At 39.5% G+C, this 20400-nt stretch overlaps 1 protein-coding gene across 6 annotated transcripts in view; it reads left to right on the forward strand.

The window, feature by feature from the left end:
• fbrsl1 (fibrosin-like 1) overlaps nt 1-20400 on the forward strand; it is a 494424-nt gene that overhangs the window by 470183 nt on the left and 3841 nt on the right. Inside the window, exons 9-19 of one of the 6 annotated variants that reach the window (XM_039771449.1) lie at nt 723-973; nt 4807-4857; nt 5130-5225; nt 5832-5903; nt 6658-6687; nt 6982-7053; nt 7447-7579; nt 10628-10687; nt 11232-11312; nt 11904-11987; nt 13698-13944. In XM_039771449.1, the coding sequence (XP_039627383.1) occupies nt 723-973; nt 4807-4857; nt 5130-5225; nt 5832-5903; nt 6658-6687; nt 6982-7053; nt 7447-7579; nt 10628-10687; nt 11232-11312; nt 11904-11987; nt 13698-13944 (1177 nt within the window). Of the gene's footprint in view, nt 1-424; nt 586-722; nt 974-4806; nt 4858-5129; nt 5226-5831; nt 5904-6657; nt 6688-6981; nt 7054-7446; nt 7580-10627; nt 10688-11231; nt 11313-11903; nt 11988-13697; nt 13945-20400 lie in introns of all 6 variants that reach the window. The other 5 variants (XM_039771450.1, XM_039771453.1, XM_039771451.1 and 2 more) reach the window with 5 other exon arrangements.

The raw sequence follows: 20400 nt of genomic DNA on the forward strand, positions 1-20400 counted from the left end.
CATAACTGGTGGTTTAGATTTGGTTGTGCTTTGAAAAGCTTGCACGTGAATTGCCCAGAGATCTACATGTTGGTCAAGTCTTGTAGTCAAGACAGCACCAGCCCTGCAGCTGCACACACCACGAGGAAGTGTGATGTCCTCAAGTGTGGAGTTTAGGACAAATTAAAAGGAGCTGGCCTGGGCCACTAGGAAGTAGCTCAGGTGTTGAAGTCAGGTCGGGTGGTGTGGGTTGTACTTTAAGGTGCTCACTGGCTTTACCTGCAAGCAGATTTTCGGGGAGGGAGGGGGGGCGTGGACTGTATTACTAGACAGAACTTGGGAAGTGATTAGAACTTTGTGTGCTAGTACAAGATCCTGATCCAGGGAGAGATAGTGAGTCCATGTTTTCTGCTGAGATGACTCTGGTGTTTTTTCTTGTCCTTAGATACCAGCCTGTTGATATCATTCAACCAACCAATCATGTATTGCCAGCCTCACTCGGGGATTCTGATTGGTACTTTGTCACAGGCAACTCTCTTACCACCACCAATGAGTCCTCACGTAGAAAACCCTCCCAGCATAAACTGGAGAAGCAGGGAATGCCAGGTGACTACTTTTTATCTATTTCTTGGTTTTAAAAACTGACTAGCTCTGTGCCTTTTTTGTGTCTCTCCCTGTTTCCCCTTCCCCCTTTTTTCTCTCTCGCTTTCCTTTCTTTTTTTTTTTTTTTTTTTTTTTTGCAGAACATGACCTCTTACGACAAGAGCTGAACAATCGTTTCCTGGTTCAGAGTTCGGAGAGAAGTGGAGCAGCAGTCCACACGCCCTTAGCCCCAGTGTCTCTTCTGAGGGCTGAGTTCCACCAACACCAGCACACTCATCAGCACCGACACACCCACCAGCACACGTTCACGCCCTTCCCAGGCAGCCGGCCCTCAAATCCAATGATTGGTCCTCCCAGTGCACCCAGCATGGTGCGTAGCCTGGCTCAAAATGTGAGCATTAGTATCTGCTCCATTGTCTGGCAGCGCTTGGCTGTGCTAATATATTCTGCTCTGACGTGATACATATATCAGCTAAATGAATGAATGCCTACCACCTGGCTCACCATCTACAATATCAGTGAAAATGCTACAGACAAGGGAAAGGGAAAAAAAAATAACAAGAACCATAAATATGGGTGTGAAAATCACGTAGGTTACAATAACAGATCAATATTATTAATGAGATTCCTTTGGGTTGCTTTATAGGCCTGACAAGTAGTTGGCGGGCTCCAAGATGAAGTAAAGATTCCTGTTGCTTATCTTCGACAAGCACCATTACTACAGGATATTGCAGTCGCACTGAACTGACAAAGCAGGAAGGCAGCATTTGTTCTCATTTTGGAATTGGAGTTTTTTGCTTTAAAACAGCTTCATTTTTTGCCTTGCAATCCTGGGTCGAGCCAGCTGTGCTCATATTCAGTAATTAATGTTATTTAGCCACTCCACAACAGCCCTTGACTAATAGCTGTAATTAATGAAATTATGAATCTTTGCATTTGTTTGTGGTTGACGCCCCTGAGCAGCTGTTTCTACCAAATGCTCCCAGATTAAGGGTTTTTCATTGTTGGGAGGCTGGGTGTGGACATGTTCTGTTTCATCTGCCTCGTTTGGTCATCTTTCTATTAAACGCCGATCCAATTGCAAAGGTTTGGTTTAAATTTGAAATATGGCACTCTGATTGGTCAGTGTCGTTTACCATAAACCCAAGCAGCGAACAAAGCTTAGAGTTACAGATACTTCTAGACAGCAGTAATGTTGGTTACATGAGCGATGTGACGTCTGGTTAGTAGTCTGGTTAATCATATGTAATGCCAAGCTTTGGCAGTATTATTAAACTGAGTGTGGCTTGATATGATAATGCATATGAATTATTTGTTTTGCATTACTTTTGTGTGAATGCTGGGTTGAATGGGAACACACCAGTGGGTGGAGGATTGAGGACACACTAACATTTACATTTCAAACTGTGTAATAATACAAGAAGGAAAATGTGCTTTGGTCGTGTGCTCATTCATCACCAGCCAGCCTTAAACTGACCTGCCACTCACAGGGGCACACTAGTGCTTGCTGCTTGCCAACTCCTATACAAAGGAAGTCACTGCTAAAATAATTACAAAGAACATGAGCTAATAGTGTGTGGATCGGGGGCTTGTTATGAAAATCCAATGTTAGAAAATGCCAACTTTTATTTTTGTACTATTTATTTTGGATTATGCCACAAAAGAACTTTAACTTGCTTATCTTGCCACATACAGTAGACAAAAATATGACACTGCAGCCTGGTGGCATGGTGGTTCATTTTGATTGTTCTCATTCCTAAATTGTACATATTAGGCTGACCGTTAGAGAATGACCCTGTGATGGAGTAGTGCTGTGTTCAGGGTTGTTCCTTGGCTTGTGCTTCCCATAACGTTAAGAGGATGAGCAGGTTTTAAAATGGGTAGGTGCTTTTTATGCAGTGGTGACTGGAGCAACAGACGAGGCAATGACAAAGTGAACCAATCTAAAGTTGTGTGTTCTCTACTACACAGATCTGGAAAACCCACTTCTTTCATGTTCATGTGCCATTCTTCCCTGTTGGACACAGCTGAGCTCATTTTATAGAAAGGTTAGGTGTCTGTAGTTCCTCCACATACATAAATGGCACCTACTGTAGTGCAGTCACAAATATACATGGAGGCTCTGCAGAAAGGAGCTGTGTTTCTTCTTTGTTTCCCACACATCCCATGGGGAGTTCTCATTGTCATGCACAAGAGACAAGCAGAGCTGTATGTTAGTCAAGATAAGACATGGCTGGTCCTTCAAGTCCTTTACACAGACCAGGCTACCTTGCCATACAGCAAGGATTGATTTTTCTTTGCCATCATGTTACATTAGTTGGAGTCTGCTGATGATGCATTCACCTTTAGGCTCCATCTCTCCACAACTGGTTGTTGCTTTGCTCCAGGATTTGCATTCCTGTGTTCAGCCAGGGTTGGCCAATATTAACACTCACATATGTATGTACTCCCAGGCTCGAGGTGTCTGAAACATCACAATGTGGAGAGAAGGAGAAGATTCAGCCAATAACTCTCTATCATCAGATTTTAGGTATTGTGCCCATAAACAACAGAGGGACATAGAGAGTGTGGCGTGCTTGCGGCTCCACGTGGTGTTAGCGTGTGTAACACTGTATTTGTGTTGACATCTTTTTGTGATGCACTGTCTAATCCTGTAACCTACGCAAGCTGACATCTTTCACATTTAAAAAGGATTTGTTCACTTGGCACAACCCATTGACTAAGAAAATATGGTGTTTGTTTTTTTTGACACAGTATTTTGCTCACTAACTGTTTTAGCAAAGTTGTCCAATAATATTAAAAAAACCTGATTGATACAGCATCTTTATACATGAAATGCAGCTTAAAGTGCTTTACAGATTAAAAAAGAAATCAACCACAAGGTTTAAAACTAAAAAAAAGTCATCTAAAGTAAATAATAAAAGGGATACTAGAACAATAAAATAAAGAAAAAGATGTATTTAAAAAGCCAAATAACAAAATATGTTTTTAACCATCTCTTAATTTCATCTAGTAGTGTGTCCCATAACTTGGCTCTGACTTACTTGATCTCACAGTCTGGTGGGAGTGTATAAAGTCAGAAGGTCTGTACCACGTGATGCTGCCCACCCATAAAGTGCCTTGGAACTGCGTAAAAGACAAAGATGCCTCTTAAGTGTTGTCCTTTTACAGTTGCTAGTAGTTACACAGTTAATGTTCAACTAAAATATATTACATTGCTTCCTTATACACGTACTGTACATGCATATACACACCTATTCTGAAATGACCCTAGATGAACACATAAAAGGAGGACTGGGCACACACTATTTTTATTCAGCCCAAGAAGCACCAGCCCAACTGTGAACTCTGAAAATGAGACAGGCGTACTGATCAAACACCCCACGAGCACCGCAGACAGACTATGCTGGGCTTTCCCTGCCAACGGCACAGCCTGGCCATGCTCCTTTCTGACTTAATTATTGTCTGCACCATAAAAGTCACAATACTGCAGTGACGAGTACAGCGTGGCCCCAGTGTCGGTGTGCAGTTTTGTGTTGACTCATTTCTTCCCAAACTTTACTTAAACATCAGTCTGCCTGCTCAACCGTGACTGTGGCTCCTCTGGCTTGTGACTTGTGATTGTGAAATCTCAGTCTTAGTAGAATCACAGACGTCACCCAAGGTGTAAACGGCCTCATGCTGCTGCTTTCACAGTCAGGTACTTGACGTACCGGTAGTGCTTCCATATTCAGGCGTGATGCTTCAAGCATGACAATCTGCAAACACTCCTTTATGCCGGCATTGTTTTTTGTTGTTTGTGTACCTTATCTACCAGGAAATGTAATTATAAAAGAAGCTGCACTGTGGAACTTTAAGAACTCTAAAGCATCCATTCTGTCTTTATTTGACGCTTATTTATGTTTCAGTGTGAACTGTCTATAAACAGATTTTAATAAAGCTGTCTTAGTAAAAATGCACTTGATATAAGTAAGAACAGGTACTTGGACAACAAACAGCTAGATGTTTTTGTTATATTGATTCACAATGTCTTAAATCATTCTTTATTTATTTAATCTTTGCATTGGGCACCATAACTTCTCTGCCCAATTTGAAGTATCCTCTCAGTGTCAAGTTCCTTTGGCTTTATATATTTAACAATGTTAATTAATGTTGTTTTTACTTCATAAATGTCTAGAGAGTTGTAATCTTACTCTGGATTTCTCATTGTGTGTCTCTTTTTAGTTTGACAAGTACACATCCAAGCTCGACAACCCCTTCCTGCGACACTCCAGTGTAAGTCATGTGTTTACTTTACTGTGATCTTGCGCCAAGTGCCATTTGATGATTGGCTAGCTTTCTCTTGCTTTGTGAACAGACATGTGGCACATTTGTGAATACACTACACATTCTGCTACCTTTTGCTGTTAGAGTAAAGTTGAACAAACATTCTCCCAAAATGAAGTATTATTTTTTTTGTTTCATTTTACCTAATAAAGAGGTACAGAGTGCAAAACGCTGGGTGCCCTAATAATGCCTGTGATTTGTGATTCTCTCATCTTGCACAGTTTTTCCCATCGTACCCACCGCCAATGTCTGGCATGGCTCCCCTTCTTCCTCACTCAGCCCCCTTCAGTTCTCTGCAGGGTGCCTTCCAGCCTAAGGTTAGTTTTCAAGTTGTACTTTTTAGGTGCTAGTGAATGGTGATTTTGGAAATGTCTGCCCTCACTCTTAGTAACGGTGGCTCGATTGTTTCATGTGCTTGTTTCTTTAACACTTGAGGAGCTGGCCCTTTTGTTTACATTGTAATGAAAGTCACTGATAAGTAGTATGTGTAGTCAGGCAGTTTGATCCAAAGCAACACACGCTCAAGTACATTTGATTTATACAGTTGATGGCGTCCATCTGTAATGTGATGATCACTGCAGTCTGTGACAGGCTGCAGCAAATCTGCCAGGTAGTGACCCCCCAGAAATCCACTGACCACCCACCATGCAAACTCCATTAGGGGGTCCTGTCACGGGTGTCTATGCTTGTACAGGATATTGTCCAGATCTTATTTTACCCGCTAATGTGTGTGTTAGTTGGCCAGCTGCTCTTCTAACTAACTGGCAATATTTGGTGCAAGCCCAGATCAGTACAAATCAGTTGTTTCTGTGAAATGTTGTGAATGTGCCACATTACTGAAGAATATGATTTTGAAAGTGCTTCTGAGTACAAACTGTAAAGATTAATGAATGAGCAAAGGATTTCTTTGAATCCTGCTGTAGGCTTCCAATCCAATAGATGTAGCATCTCGCCCTGGTGGAGTACCTCACACACTTCTACAGAAGGATCCACGGGTAAGCCACATACTACTACGGTAATCTGAATGTATTTGTAGAGTACAGTACATGTGCCTGCCTCGAATGATCTGAATAATGTTGTTTAAGTTTAAGACTCGACCAAGCTGACAAGCTACAAAGGAGTACTTTTATAATCTTTGTTTCAAAATGCACTTGGTGTTCTTATTGCCACAAACAATAAGGTTGTTTCGCTCACTGCAGCCATCCACTGAGTCCAGTCTGAACTGGCGACGTCTCCAGCGTACCCAGCCATGCCCTGTGAGCTGCAGACACTGGCCACACTTTAATCTTGGCCTTGCTCTATGCAAAGTGTTTGTGCACATCATTAAAGGAGATCAGCGTAAATGATTTGCTTTCAACCTAATAGCAAGAATGTGCATAAATGAATACGGCATGATGTCAGACAGCGAGATCTCAATTATCAGTTTTATCTTTTGACTGCAGGACATCCAATACACTGGCATGTTTAAAAAAAACAGTAAGATGGTGCAAAGGCTCAATGTGCACTTTGATCATTTTGAGCTATCCATTCCCATTTTAGATTTTTCTTGAAAAAACTAATGTAATTAAGCAATTCACCATTGAAATGCATATCCCACTTTCTAAATGTTAGAAAATACTAAATGCCGAGGTTCCACTGTTACTGGTAACTTGACATTGTGAATGTGATTGTGTAACTTGAAGTAATGGAATAGTTTCAAACAAAAGATGCAGACTACAGGCCCTTCTTCCTATACTTCTCATCCAACAGGTGTCTGATCCTTACAGAACTTCTGTCAGAGTAAGTGGCCTCTGTGTCTTTGTTAAGATGTCTTCCATGCATCAGCCCCGTTTATTCCATCCCCAACATTGTTGTGTGGTTTTGTTTTTAATCTCCCATCCTTTCTCTCATCTTGTTGCCAACTAAGCTCTGCCCAGTTTTGTAACATGTAGTGCTTGCTTCCTCTCTCTACCTCATTTCATGTTTCTGTCCTAATTTCTCTCTTTTTGCCTCCACTTTCACAACATTCCACATTTCCTTGTTATTGGCATCTGTCCACTTCTTCAACTAACCATGTAAACCCTTTTCTTTCAGAAACCAGGTAAATGGTGTGCAGTTCACGTTCAGATTGCCTGGCAAATCTACCACCACCAGCAAAAAATGAAGGTACTGCTATGTGACGAGTTTTCCTGCAGGACCCTTACTGTTTTACTTAAGTAGGAAGACAGAACAGGCCACATGTTCCACCTAACCAGTCAATGACATGTTCTTGTTTCTCCTTTCCTGGCTCTACTTTAAGTCAACTGTTGCTTTACTACAAGTTTAAAGTGGCGATATAACTGACAAGTTCTCCTCACATATCAGGTGGCTCTTCTCATTGTGACTCTGCCGTGATTTTATTGCAGTGATCTACCTTGAGCAAAGCTACATGTGCCTACACAGTTTTGTCTTGTGGTGTACAGAGAAACGTTTAAAGTTAGAGTACATAAGGCAACAGTGGTAAGAGTGCAGCTACTGTGCACGGAGCTTAAACCTCAAGCTTCTGTCTTTTTTTGACAGCAAATGCAACTGGATCCACATAAACTGGATATGAACGGCAAGCTGGATCTGTTCAGCAGACCACCAGGCCCAGGCCTCTTTCCAGGACTCCCATACCCCCATGACCTTGCTAGGCCACTCTTCCCAGCAACTGGTGAGCAAGCAGTTCAGATCTTTTCTTTTGGTGGTAGCTGTGACAGTGCACTTGTAATTTAAAGGAGAGTACCGACTAGGATTGTTTGCCATTAGGAAAACGTGCTTCTTAGGGCAGCTACATTGCTAGACATTGGATAGTAACGGACTGATGAACATTTTATCTGAATGTTCCAGGGAAGCTTTACAAGAGTTTCACGAAATGGAAACTGACAACTTATGTAAACTCAAACTTGTGCAGCTTCGTTCAGTCCATCTTCTGTTGCAGGCCTTTCACAGGCTGTGTGTGCTGACATGTTCTTAAGACAGTGAGGTCAAGGTGAATAGATAAACACTGTAAATGGTGAATCGTACAGGAAATGCTTTTTAAAATGTTATGCTACTTCCTTTGGAAGTGGTCTGAACAGTAAACCCATTTTCAGGCGTAGTTTCATGCTATTGGCTGAGGTTGAAGACTTGTTGTCGTTACGTGGGTTTGGGTGCAGTTCCAGATTTTAAAAACGCAGGTCAGTTTTGGCCAATACAATTAATTATACAATAACAACTCATTCTTGACACACATGGTAACACACCGTTTGTTTTTCTCTCTTCTCTCTGACACTGCAGCAGTCAAATTTGAGCCTGTGTGGTGGCTTTGACAGAACCTGCCTGCCTTTAGGAAAGCCACTTGCCTATCTTTCACTATCATTGTGAAACCTGATGTGGCATAACAAATGATTGATGATCAGTCACTCACGTCACAAACTCTATAGGAGAACTGATTCTAAAATAACAGGGCTGGTCTGTGACAGTCGCTACATGACTAGTACTTTGCTTTACCATGAATGTCCAGTGACCGTGAAAAGCCAGAGTGATGTTATCTGTCAAAAGCAAATTAGAATCTCACCCTTAAAACCATCCAATAACACCTGAATGAAGTATAAAGAGACAATAAACAAAACTAAGTGGACTATGGTGGGAGGGCAAAGTAAATGAAAGGAAGTTTAGGGATACGACTATCTGAGGACACGAAAGAGGGCAAAGCAGCAAGGAACAGTGCAGGACAGAGGAAAGTTGTGTTGAGCAAAGCGCCTACAAGAAAGAAAGTGGGGATTTCTATCGAATCTGAACATTCGAAATGGATGGGAGAACATGCAGCATGTTGTTAGATGAATACCCCCCGTTCAAATGGTGTATCATCATGCCTTAGTCACGCCAGAGGCCCAGTGCCAGTGTAGATGACACCACAGCACATGAATTTCAAGTTGGGCAGTGGAGTCTTTACAGTTGTGATGTACAGGATTCACATAAACTGGTCAGCTGTCTCCATTTTTGTCCTAATACAGGTGCAGGGAGGTGAAGTATTTTTAGAACTGCTAACTTCACGGAGTCTGTTGCTGGTCTTCAATTTGGTGAGGTGGCAGTTTGGTTGCAGTTCACTGCACTGCAGCATCCATTCATGTTTATGTGCAAGGCATGGTTTTAGGGTGACATCGGCATCAGGTACTGCACATATTAACACAAAATAAAATTTAATGACCAAAAAGAAGAGAGAGAGATGGACAGAAGGCTGCCATTTCCAATTTCTACTATTATTGCCAACACTCCAGACTATTGATTAATCAACAAGCCATTTACATCCTCTGTCTAAATTAAATTATTAATAGTAAAACATACAAACTATCACATAAAATGCAATGTCAGAGCAGAAGCACAGAAAGACATCTGGAAGTCCTGCATCCTGATGAAACCAAATTAAAACTTGATAAGCCAAAGCTGATATAATGAAATGATTGCAATTCGTGTCAGCCCCAAGGTTCAGCAAGTAATGTTTGAAAGGGGATATTAAATGGCAATGACACCAGCTTGGTCCTCCTTTACTAGTGTTAGAAATTCACACTACTTGTGTAATCTGAGGGGTCTCCTGTACATCTGGAATCATAGAGAAAGCATTTGGGGAGTCTGTGTCTAGTCAGTTGAACAGGCGACACTTCAGCCATTAAGCACATGGCTTAATATGGCGCTGAAAGTGGTGCAGAGGCTTCAAGCAGCTCAGGAGATTCAAAGGGGTGCATTAAGAGCTGCTCGCTCACTGGCCACTCGATTGTTTAGAGTCTCGGTGCTGGGGGCCCACCGTGTCTGCAGGTTTTTGTTCCAGCCACATTCATAGTCACTGACAACAACTGGTAAGTAACACTCATCTCATTTAATTAGCTGCTTTTAGTTTCTTCTTTTCTCATTCTACATTCAGAAAAGCGCAGCAGCTTGATTTCTCCATGTATAAGACATTTAGAAGTACAGTAATTCTGTTTTTACTACCGATTTCAATGCTTCTCTCTCATTTGTTGATTTCTCTGTGCAGTTTGCTCCCTTCACCTGTCAATCTTCATAATAACAATTAAAAAAACAAGGAGCAGAGCAGACATGCAGGCAAACAACACTGAATCGTGAAAGACTGCGGCTACTTGAGCGTCTGGCCCACTAATCAGTAAATAATGGAGTAATTCAACAGTAGAACACCTGGAAAAGTGCAATGAAAATACTGTTAAGAAGAAAAAAAACACATTATTTCCATATAACTGCTTAGTACATTTTAATCATTTATTTTGGTTTTTTTTTTTAACAAACTTAGTTTTCTAATTTCTATATTGTTTCCAAAGCACAGAATCTGTTCACTTCATTAGCCCAGGAGCCCAATTAAAAACAGAAGCTGGTTGGAACAAAAACCTGCAGCCACTGGGGGTCCCCAGGACCGAGTTTGAAAACCCCTAGTTTAGAGAATCCAAAGTGTTTGCCCTATGATTGTAGACTTCTGGAGACACCCAGTGTTGTGCTGCAAAAGGAGACGGGGGGTGCGGGTGGGGGGATTGGTGGTTTAGTTTGGTTCTGAACAGGTGGGGTTCTCTGGGTAATGTATTAGTGTGGCCTGTGTGCCAAGTGCTCTCCCAGCTAGTAGTTTGCCATATCCAGAGGTATCTCCCTCTTTTGGCCTGGAGCTGCACAAACATTTGTCAGCAGTCTGCTTTCAAAACGTCCCTCATCTGTTACCTTCCACTCCCAAACCTCACAGGAGCAGCAAGGCGGCAGACCCCATCAATCGTCCAGCTCTGTCTAAGGCCTCCCACCAAAGGTACACTGTCCTTTTCTGCCCTGCATCTAATCCCTCTGCTGTGTCCTGTTAGCAGTCATGAACATTTCATCTTCTCTACGTCGCATATTGATTGTTTTATTTATGTTTCTCATAACGATAATGAGAAGAGATTCTACACTGTGTTGAAGTGATGCTGCCTCAGCTTGATCCCTGGCAAAGTGAAATTGTGTAAGAATGCAGCCTTCCCCTGCAACAGAGCTGTGGTGATGCACAGTGAAATGGATTTCATGAGCTTAAATACCCACAGTACTGAAATCACGAGCAGGGTGGGCTGTTTTCATTTGAAGTGAGACTGCCTGAGATTCTAACTAAAGTGCAGCTTGTTTAGTTTTCTCCAATCAAAAGTACTAAAGGGTCTGTTGTATTCTTAATGGCAGTGACCCATCTCTAACTTTTTGTTATAAGATTAGCCATTTTTGGCACTGCTCACCATATTGTCCCTTTTCTTGGGTAAAGTTTAGAAAATCATTTCTCGGTACAATACCTAGGTGAGTAATGCTGACTGTGAATGACACTTCTCTAGGTGCTGGACACCCTGCAGCATCCCCTTATGGACCCCCTTCTCATCATCACAGCAGCTTCCTGGCTACAGGTCACCTGGCAGGTACGTGTGAGTAACATGTTGTTTTTGCACCGGGCTCACACCAGAGCTGTCTATGCAGAACCTTCAGTAGACCGCTCCTAATGCCTCCTAGCCACTGAGTCTATCCTGGATTAGTAAGGGGGAGACTCTCTGAGACAAGGTTTGCTCAGCACAAGACTTCATGAGGCTGTAGAAATTTGGGGATATCAAGAAGTAGTCTGCTTTTACCAAAGGAGGATTTCATGTTAGTAATTGCAGCAATTTGTGGAAAAAGTTAGTTCCATAATATGGCTACCCAGTGATTGGAAGCATGTGGTTGCTTTTAGATACATCCACAAGTGTACAAATCTTGTGAGCCATCTGCAGCATTAGTGTTGACTGTGTCAGGTGTCATCTACACGGCCAGTTTGATTTATCATTTTACTATGACAGCTGAAAGGGCTTTAGTTGATTCCTTGCTAACACTCAGCCTTGTCTCCTCTAAGGTGGTTGATTCTTGTGGCATCTGTCAAGTCTTGTGCTCAACACCACAGACTCTGCTAATGAGAGCAACCAGCCTAGGAAGTTTGGAAGTCACTGGGCCTCTCCCTAACCATTTTGTATCCTTTTCAGATCCTTATAACCGCTCCAGTGCCTACAGCGGTCTTGGAAACCTCACATCCAGTGCCTTTGGAGGATTAGGCAACCCTTCACTCAGTAAGAACAAACATGTGGGCCATCCTTGTTTTGTGATACCCACCAATGGTTATTGTTTTTTTGGAAGAAGTTTTTACATATAGTAAAAAATATGCATGGTATAACATATGTTATACTGTAATATAATATAATATAATACAATACAGTATATGTTTTTTAAAAAAGAAAAAAGTTCAGATTGGCTGGAACCCAGGTAATTTGATTGAAAATACAGTAAAACCTCGATTATCCGTCACTCATCGTCAACCATCAGTCCCAGTTAACTGTCAGATCCCCAAAAAAAACCCAACCACGCCACGCCAGCGCCTCTCTATTACTGTACCCCAACTGCCATGCAAAATGCTCTGAGCTTTGCATACAAGTTTCCCTTGTGCTACAGCGTAGATATCCTTGGCCTGCAGCACACTGTCAGTTACATACCTTCAGTTTTAATAGTGGTTCGTAACGTTTCTCTTTTGTTATAATTAATCTACTATACATTGTTATGGCTGATAAATGTATGTGCGTGGTGTTGGAATTGTCACAGAAATTGAACTTATTAAACATTAATGAAATGGTGGAAGTGTTTCAAGTATTCCTTCAATTTACAGAGTAGGAAGAACAGCAGAGAACGATATAAAGTGTGATGCAGACAAAATTTAAATATGTGTCACAAATGGAAATCACAGACAGTAATGTTCTTCTATGTTACATTTAATGTTCTTCTGCTATTTTAAAATTCTGTTATAGTATGTTTTGTTAATACGTTGTGACATGCAGGCAGTTTGTGATGCGCTATACGGGAGCAGAAAGTGTGGAATGAAAGCTGTAAGTGATGGGACTGGGTGAAGGACTTCTGTTCTGTAAAAGGCGGACATGAGTGGGAGGAGAAGTTGGGAGAAATAGGAAGGTACGGAGGAAGGAAGTTTTGAGTAGAGAGACAGGAGACAATAAGCAGCAGTGTTTGCGATATAGAGAAAAAAAGAATGTAAGTGGCAGGAGATAAACGTATTGGTAGGGAGAGGTTTCTTTTATCGTTTTGGAGGTGTGCTCCGTAACACAGATAACGGTGTTTAAGACTGGGTAAAAGATACGGAACAAAGACTCCAAGTAAAAACACAGAAAACTCCAGTACCTCCAACTTCTATTTGCTTATTATGCTGGTCGTTACAATATTATATGAATTCATTTTGTTAATATGGTTTTGTTGTGTAAATATGACTATTTGCTACTCTAATTTACTCTATATCACTTTTAAAGTAGCTGTTCTGTTATCCATCTCGGCCTGACACATAATCAAGGTTTTACTGTACTCACAAACTGCTGATTTTGTAGCTCACCACTTGGCCCTGACTGTGAGTGACGCCGAAAGGCTTGTACTCCAAATTCATTATTCTGGAATGGTTTCTCCAGACAGCTCCAGGAGCACATTTTATGGTGTTTGTTTTTGCCTACAGTTGCTTACTGTGCTAAGAGTCCACCAGGTTGAGCAGGATACCCTGTTCTTTGATATCTGTGGAGATGTTTCAAAATTTACATAATATATAAAAGCTAATTATAAAAATACTTTGTTACATCTTGTTGGTTTTAATTTAAATATTTGGATTCTTTTTGCTATTAATCATGAAAATCTTTTAAGACAAAGTTAATCCAAATTTCAAGAGGTCCTTGTGAACTGACCCATAAAAAACTCACATTAATTTCCATATTCTTATATTGTAATAATTTCAGCTTCCAACAGTGTGTTTGGACCCAAGGAAAGTCATGGCCTGTCAGGATTTAGTAGTCCCCACCATGACACATGGAATCGCCTTCATCGAACACCACCCTCTTTTCCCACACCCCCTCAGTGGCCAAAATCAACTGACAATGAACGTAGCTCTTCTGTGACCAACCATGACAGAGAGAAGGAGAGAGAGCGTGAAAGAGAGCGGGAGAAGAGAGAATCCCTCAGCAAAGAGGACAGAGACAAAGACAGGTGAGTGGCAACACCTGAATCACAGCACAACAGCACGCTTTTCAACATGGCATAGCACTCATGACATGTGTGTGTACTGTATACAGTATATATATATGTAGGCGCATATAGGCAGCCCTTGGGTTACAGCAGTCTCGACTTCAGATAATCCTGCAGGTGCAAATGAGAACATTAGACTCCATTATTTTTCTTTTCAAATGAGTTTAGACTTCTGAACAAGAGGTAGACTACTTCTGACACAGATGAGCATGTTCAGGAATAGTACTGTAATCTATGGCAATGTCTCCCCATATTTAACCAAGCAGCTCACTCTACACCTGGCTGTTTAGCTGGCTCTGTAGGACACCGCGTGCTCAATGCACCTCCCTGGCATGTAGTTGCACAGAGACTGACCGTGTATGTGACACTTTAGGATCATTCTTCAGTAGCTGCTGGCTTTTCCTCTCAGAGTTCTGTCTTTTTTAACATACTGAATATTCTAGCAGTTCTCATTAGTTTACATTATTTATGTTTTAGGATTTAAACTATACTAATATTGTTTCATTATTTTATTAAAATGTCTGCCATGGTTTTTCTGTAAAATAAGTAATAATGCAAGTAAATATTTTTCCCAAAATTCCTATTTATGGACAGTTTAAGCTCCAAACTAAATAAAAAATTAGGTTTGGGATGTTAAGAGGAATGAAACTTGTATGTAACCTGAGGTCTGCATATATATGTATGTATACGTATGTTTAAGTACACACACACATATATACGTATATGCAGTGCCTTCAGAAAGTTTTCTGACTGTTCAGTTTTTTCACATTTTCCTATTTTGCAGCCTTTTGCTATTGTCATTGCATTTTATTTGTTCCCCTTTTATCAAACAACACTCGGTACCCCACAATGACAAAGCAAAGATTGTGGACATTTTTGCAAATTAAAAACAAACACTTTTCACACTCCACTGTGGCAGCCTTTGCAGCTTGCAGTCTTCTAGGATTTGACGTGACAACTTTCACACACCTGGCTTTGGGGATAGTCTGCTGTAAAGATCTGTCAGGTTTTTGCTTTGCGCTTCAGGTTATTGTCTTGCTGGAAGATGAACCTTTGGCCTAGTCTGAGAGGTCTTTGCACTTCACTCCAGTTTGTTTTCCCTCACCACCAGTCTACCAGTCCATGTTGCTACTCTAATTTCTGGAAGACAACCTCAAAGCATAATGCTTGCACCATTATATGCCACCATTGGAATGGCACTGCACAGGTACCTGGTTTCATCCAGACAAGACAGCAGAAAATCTTCTTTTTCACAGCCTGAGAGTCATTTTTGAGTGCCTTTTTGAAAACTTCAGTTGGTGTTTTATTTGTCATCAGGACAAGTGCTGAAGTGATGGATGTCCTTCGGTAAATTTCTCCAAAGCTCAGCTAGTGTGACCCCCTAGTTACCCCTACCCCTTAATTGCTAAGTGTAGCTGGGCACCCAGGACAAGGCCAAAGTGTGGTGTTTCTAAGTAGGCCATGGTGGTCTTTTGGGATCTTCAGTGCTGCAGTAATGTTTTTGTAGCCTTCCCCTGATCTGAAAGCAATTCCTTTCTCTCCTTCTCCCCAGGCTTGTTTTTTTACTCAGATAAACATAATTAGGTCTGCAACCTGCTATAGACAAGTGTGTGCCTTACTAGTCATGTCTATTCACTTCAGTCGGCCACAGTTGACCTCTAAATAATTGTGATTGACAGAATTGGAGGCTTCTGGGTCAAATTTCAAGTGTCACAGCAAAGGGCCTGAATACTTGTGAAATTACTTGAATAATCTGCAAAATTCTTAAATTACAAAATTGTGTTTTTGCTTTGTCGTTCTGGGGTATTTAGTTTTGTTTGGGGGAAACTGAAATGTCTAAATACTTTCTGAAGGCTCTGCATCCACACATACAGTCCAAAGTTTCCATACACTTTGGGTGAAATAATTGAATCTCACTTTTTAACCCCTCCACAATTTTTATACTAACAAACTATAAGTTTGGCATATTCTTTTAAAACATTTAATTTGTGCAAAGCAAAAGTATTTTTTTCCAATAATGTTAATAGAGTATTTCACTTTTTATGCACTTTTTCACAATTCCAGTGGGTCACAAGTTTACATACACTTTGTTAACTGTGCCTTTAAGCAGCTTGGAAAAATCCAGAAAATGAGTCAACATGTGGATGTATAATATTAATGTCAACCATCAAACTCACTGCCTCTTTGCTTGATATAATGGGATATTCAAAAGAAATCAGCCAAGAGCTGAAAGAAAGAAAGAAAGAAAGAAAGAAAGAAAGAAAGAAAGAAAGAAAGAAAGAAAGAAAGAAAGAAAGAAAGAAAGAAAGAAAAAAAAAACATTGTGGACAACCCACAAATTGGGAACAATTTCCAAATGCCCAAATGTTCCACATTCATCTGTACAAACAATAATATGAAAGAAGGAGATGTATCCTGTCACCTAGACAAGAACGTACTTGCAAGTTAACTTTACCTTATGAAGATATGGGAGGCAACAGGCAGTCGACTATCAATATCCACAGTATAGCGAGTCCTTTATCAACATAACCTGAAGGGCTGCTGAACAAGGAAGAATAAAAAACTACCATCAAAAAGCCAGACTGCAGTTTGCGGTTTGCTGTGGCACATGTGAACAAAGATTTTGCCTTCTTGAGAAATGTCCTCTGGTCTGATGAATCCAAGATCAAACTGTTTGCCGTAAAAAGGGCGAGGCTTGTGAGGCAAAAGACATTATCCCAGCCATCAAAGCATGGCTCAGGAAGGAAGTTGAAGTTGAGATGGAAACGGATATTACAAATGGACAATCACCCCAAGCATACCTCCATAGTTGAGGCAAAATGGCTTAAAAGACAACAAGGTCAAGGTATTGGTGTGGCCCTCCCAAAGCTCTGACCATAATCCAATTGAAATTTGTGGGCAGAAATGAAAAGTTGTGTATAAGCAAGGAGGCCTACAAACCTGTCCCAGTTACACCAATTCTGTCTGAAGGAATTGGCCAAAATTCCAGCAACTTCTTGTAAGAAGCTCGTGGGATGCGACCCAAACAGTCTGGCACAAGTGAAACAGCTTAAAGGCAATGCTACCTGATATTAACAAAGTGTATGTAAACTTGTTACAGACTGGAACTGTGATAGAGTCAGTAAAAAATAAAATATTCTGAGGTCTGTGAACATTGTTGGAGAAAATTACTTTTGCCCAGCACAAAGTAGATGCCTTAAACAATACGACTACTTTATAGTTTGTCAGTATAAAATTTGTGCAGGGGTTAGAAAGAATTCACCTGAAGTGTATGGAAACTTCTCAATTCAACCTTATATATCCATCTAAGCACATGTGTAATTTGTTTTTGCTGTACTGTAAAGACACTTGTGTGTGAGATGATTAGAAGAAGAGAGATCAGAGTTTCAGATTTTATTCCCTGTTGTTAATATCCTGATATGTTAAAGAACATAGACCAGAGCACAATCTGTATGAAACCTCTCAGTTTTTCTAAGTGTGCTAAAGTATTGGAACATTATTTTGAAATAAATTAAAGTCAAAAACACTTCATATTTGGTTCCATATCCCTTGCTCGCATAACAACTACTAGCCTTTACAGTCTTCTATGACAGCATTATTTAGTTGTCTGATTTGCAGGATTTTTCAGGAGGTAAAATGCCTGTCCAAAAACCTTCCATTTTTTACCCCTGATGAAGTCCTTTGTTGAAAGTGTTTTGAATCATTGTCTTGCTGCACAATAAAGATCCTATCAATATAGTTTGCATGCATTTCTCTGTACGTTGCTTATGAGTTACACTGTCAACAAAAATGATTGAGGCTTTCACAGAAGAGCAGATCCCTTCCTTCCCCACACTTCAGTAGAGGTTAATCTTTGTCTGATTGAATCACAAAACTTTGTTCCTCCTTTTTTCGTGTTGCAATCTGGATTTCCAAATTTTAATGCTGGTGAGTGGTTTGTACCTTGCAGTATGGCTTCTATAGTGTTACTCTCTACATCTCCTTCAAAGAGTGGACTGTGATTATTTCCACCCCTGCTCTTTGGAGGTTGTTTATGATATTGATCAGTTGTTGTTTTCCAAGGATGACAGGTTCAATGTCTGCTGCTCAGTATACCAGAGGTGTACTTCTTTTTTGGGGCATAGATAATACCATAATGTTTTTGAAATACCTTTGATGGATTTCCTCCCTTAGCAAGCTCTACCACCCTTCTTAACCACATATGCAAGACAAAACTTACATTGGGAATTGCAATCTAGCACTACTTAATAATTAAACATTCAATCTGCTATGACAAACCAGGGTAGCAAGAAACACCTGTCAGCTTGTCTCTCTTGAAAAACAGGGTGGTTTGATACACAATGTGCTCTGCTGTTTATATGTTAATCAGGGAAATAAAAGTTATAATTCTGATCTCTCTTCTTATATTCAATTCACAGACAATGGTCTTCAACAAAAACAAAGTAATTATTGTTGCTGTTCCAATTTTGTTTGTTTTTTTTTTTTTAGGAGATATGCATATATATATATATATAGTATGTATATATGCATATATATATGCATATGTATATATATATATATATATATGCATATGTATATATATATATATATGCATATGCATATATATATATATATATATATATATATATATATACATATATATATATATATATATATATATATATATATATATATATATATATATATATATATATATATATATATATATATATATATATATATATATATATATATATATATATATATATATATATATATATATATATATATATATATATATATATATATATATATATATATATATATATATATATATGCATATATATATATATATATATATATATATATATATATATATTCTGATGCATATGCATATATATATATATATATATATATATATATATATATATATATGCATATATATATATATATATATATATATATATATATATATATATATATATATATATATATATATATATATATATATATATATATATATATATATATATATATATATGCATATATGCATATATATATATATATATATATATATATATATGCATATGCATATATATATATATATGCATATGTATATATATATATGCAAATGCACTACATCAAAAACCTTAGCATAAACAAGTTCTACAAGTGCATGCATACATGAAACAAAACAGACAGTGAGTTTCATTAGAACAATAAAAATTATACACAAAGCCCAGCCATCAAAAACACTCATCTCAAATTCCTCACCCTCCACCAATGACATGCAAATTAAAAAGAACAATGAGAGGAACAAGCCGCCAACCAATACCATGAAGCCTGTGCCCTCAAAAACTGCCATTAACCAACATTTTATACAAAGCATGGACCCCACTCCTTCACTCTTATCCTGTATATGTTATTTCATTGTTAAAAGTGGGTATTAAAAGACCTGTAAACTGGACTTTGCAAACAAATCTCCATATACCTAAATTGGTGGGATTAACTGTTTTACATGCACATATAAAACAGCTTGCATGAATCACCAGGTTTCCCTCTCACAGTGACTCTGTTTTCTGAGCTGAGGTAACTTACATACTCTACTTCAGTGCTATCCCTCAGACTTCCAGCAACTAAGTCAGGCCAGCAAGTTTGCTTTACTCTTTAATAAGGCAACAGAAGAACACAGTGACTTAAACCAAGATGTTATCTATCCATTCATACAGATGACCAAGTTCTTAGGCTGTAACCTGCACATCCATAAGCACAAAGATGATAGCATTACTTTTCTAAGACAGTAATCTCAAATTGAAATAGTGCTAGAGTTTTTGAGTACTAGTTCTCCTATCAAGTGCATTCCACAAAGTATTCATGCAACAATCAAGATCAAATTATCGAAATGCATACTGTAGAAAAAGGAACGAAATGATGACCAAGTGCTTGGACCTCCCAGTGCAGTGACAAGTGCATCACCCAGAGACTGTGAGAGAAGAGGCCAGAGAGTGACAGGTCTGCCCCTCAATGGGAGGGTGGCAGAGAAAATGCCATGACCCAGTTGGCATTTTGGAAATATGTTTATATTCTGATAAACCAAGACACGACTTTTTGTCCCAATATAATAACACTGTAATTGCACCGTAAAGCTATCAGTAGGGACTAGGCAACTGGATACAATGAGTGGAGAAATGATTGGCAGTGTATATAAGCATATAAAACTGCAATTAAGTCAATTTATGTTTGTGTAACACTCTTCACTGTGTTCAAAGGCAAAATAAATGACAAAATGTACACACATAACACAAATGAGTTTAACCACCCAGCAAGACAATGCACTTACAAACTATTCAGAACAAAATGATTCCAACAGTATGCACTCATTAAGGTCTGCAGCACTCCTGGATGAAAAAGCTAAAGGTCCATGGTGAGTTATACTGA

This window comes from Polypterus senegalus, chromosome 12, assembly GCF_016835505.1.
Source record: "Polypterus senegalus isolate Bchr_013 chromosome 12, ASM1683550v1, whole genome shotgun sequence".
Taxonomy (NCBI): domain Eukaryota; kingdom Metazoa; phylum Chordata; class Cladistia; order Polypteriformes; family Polypteridae; genus Polypterus; species Polypterus senegalus.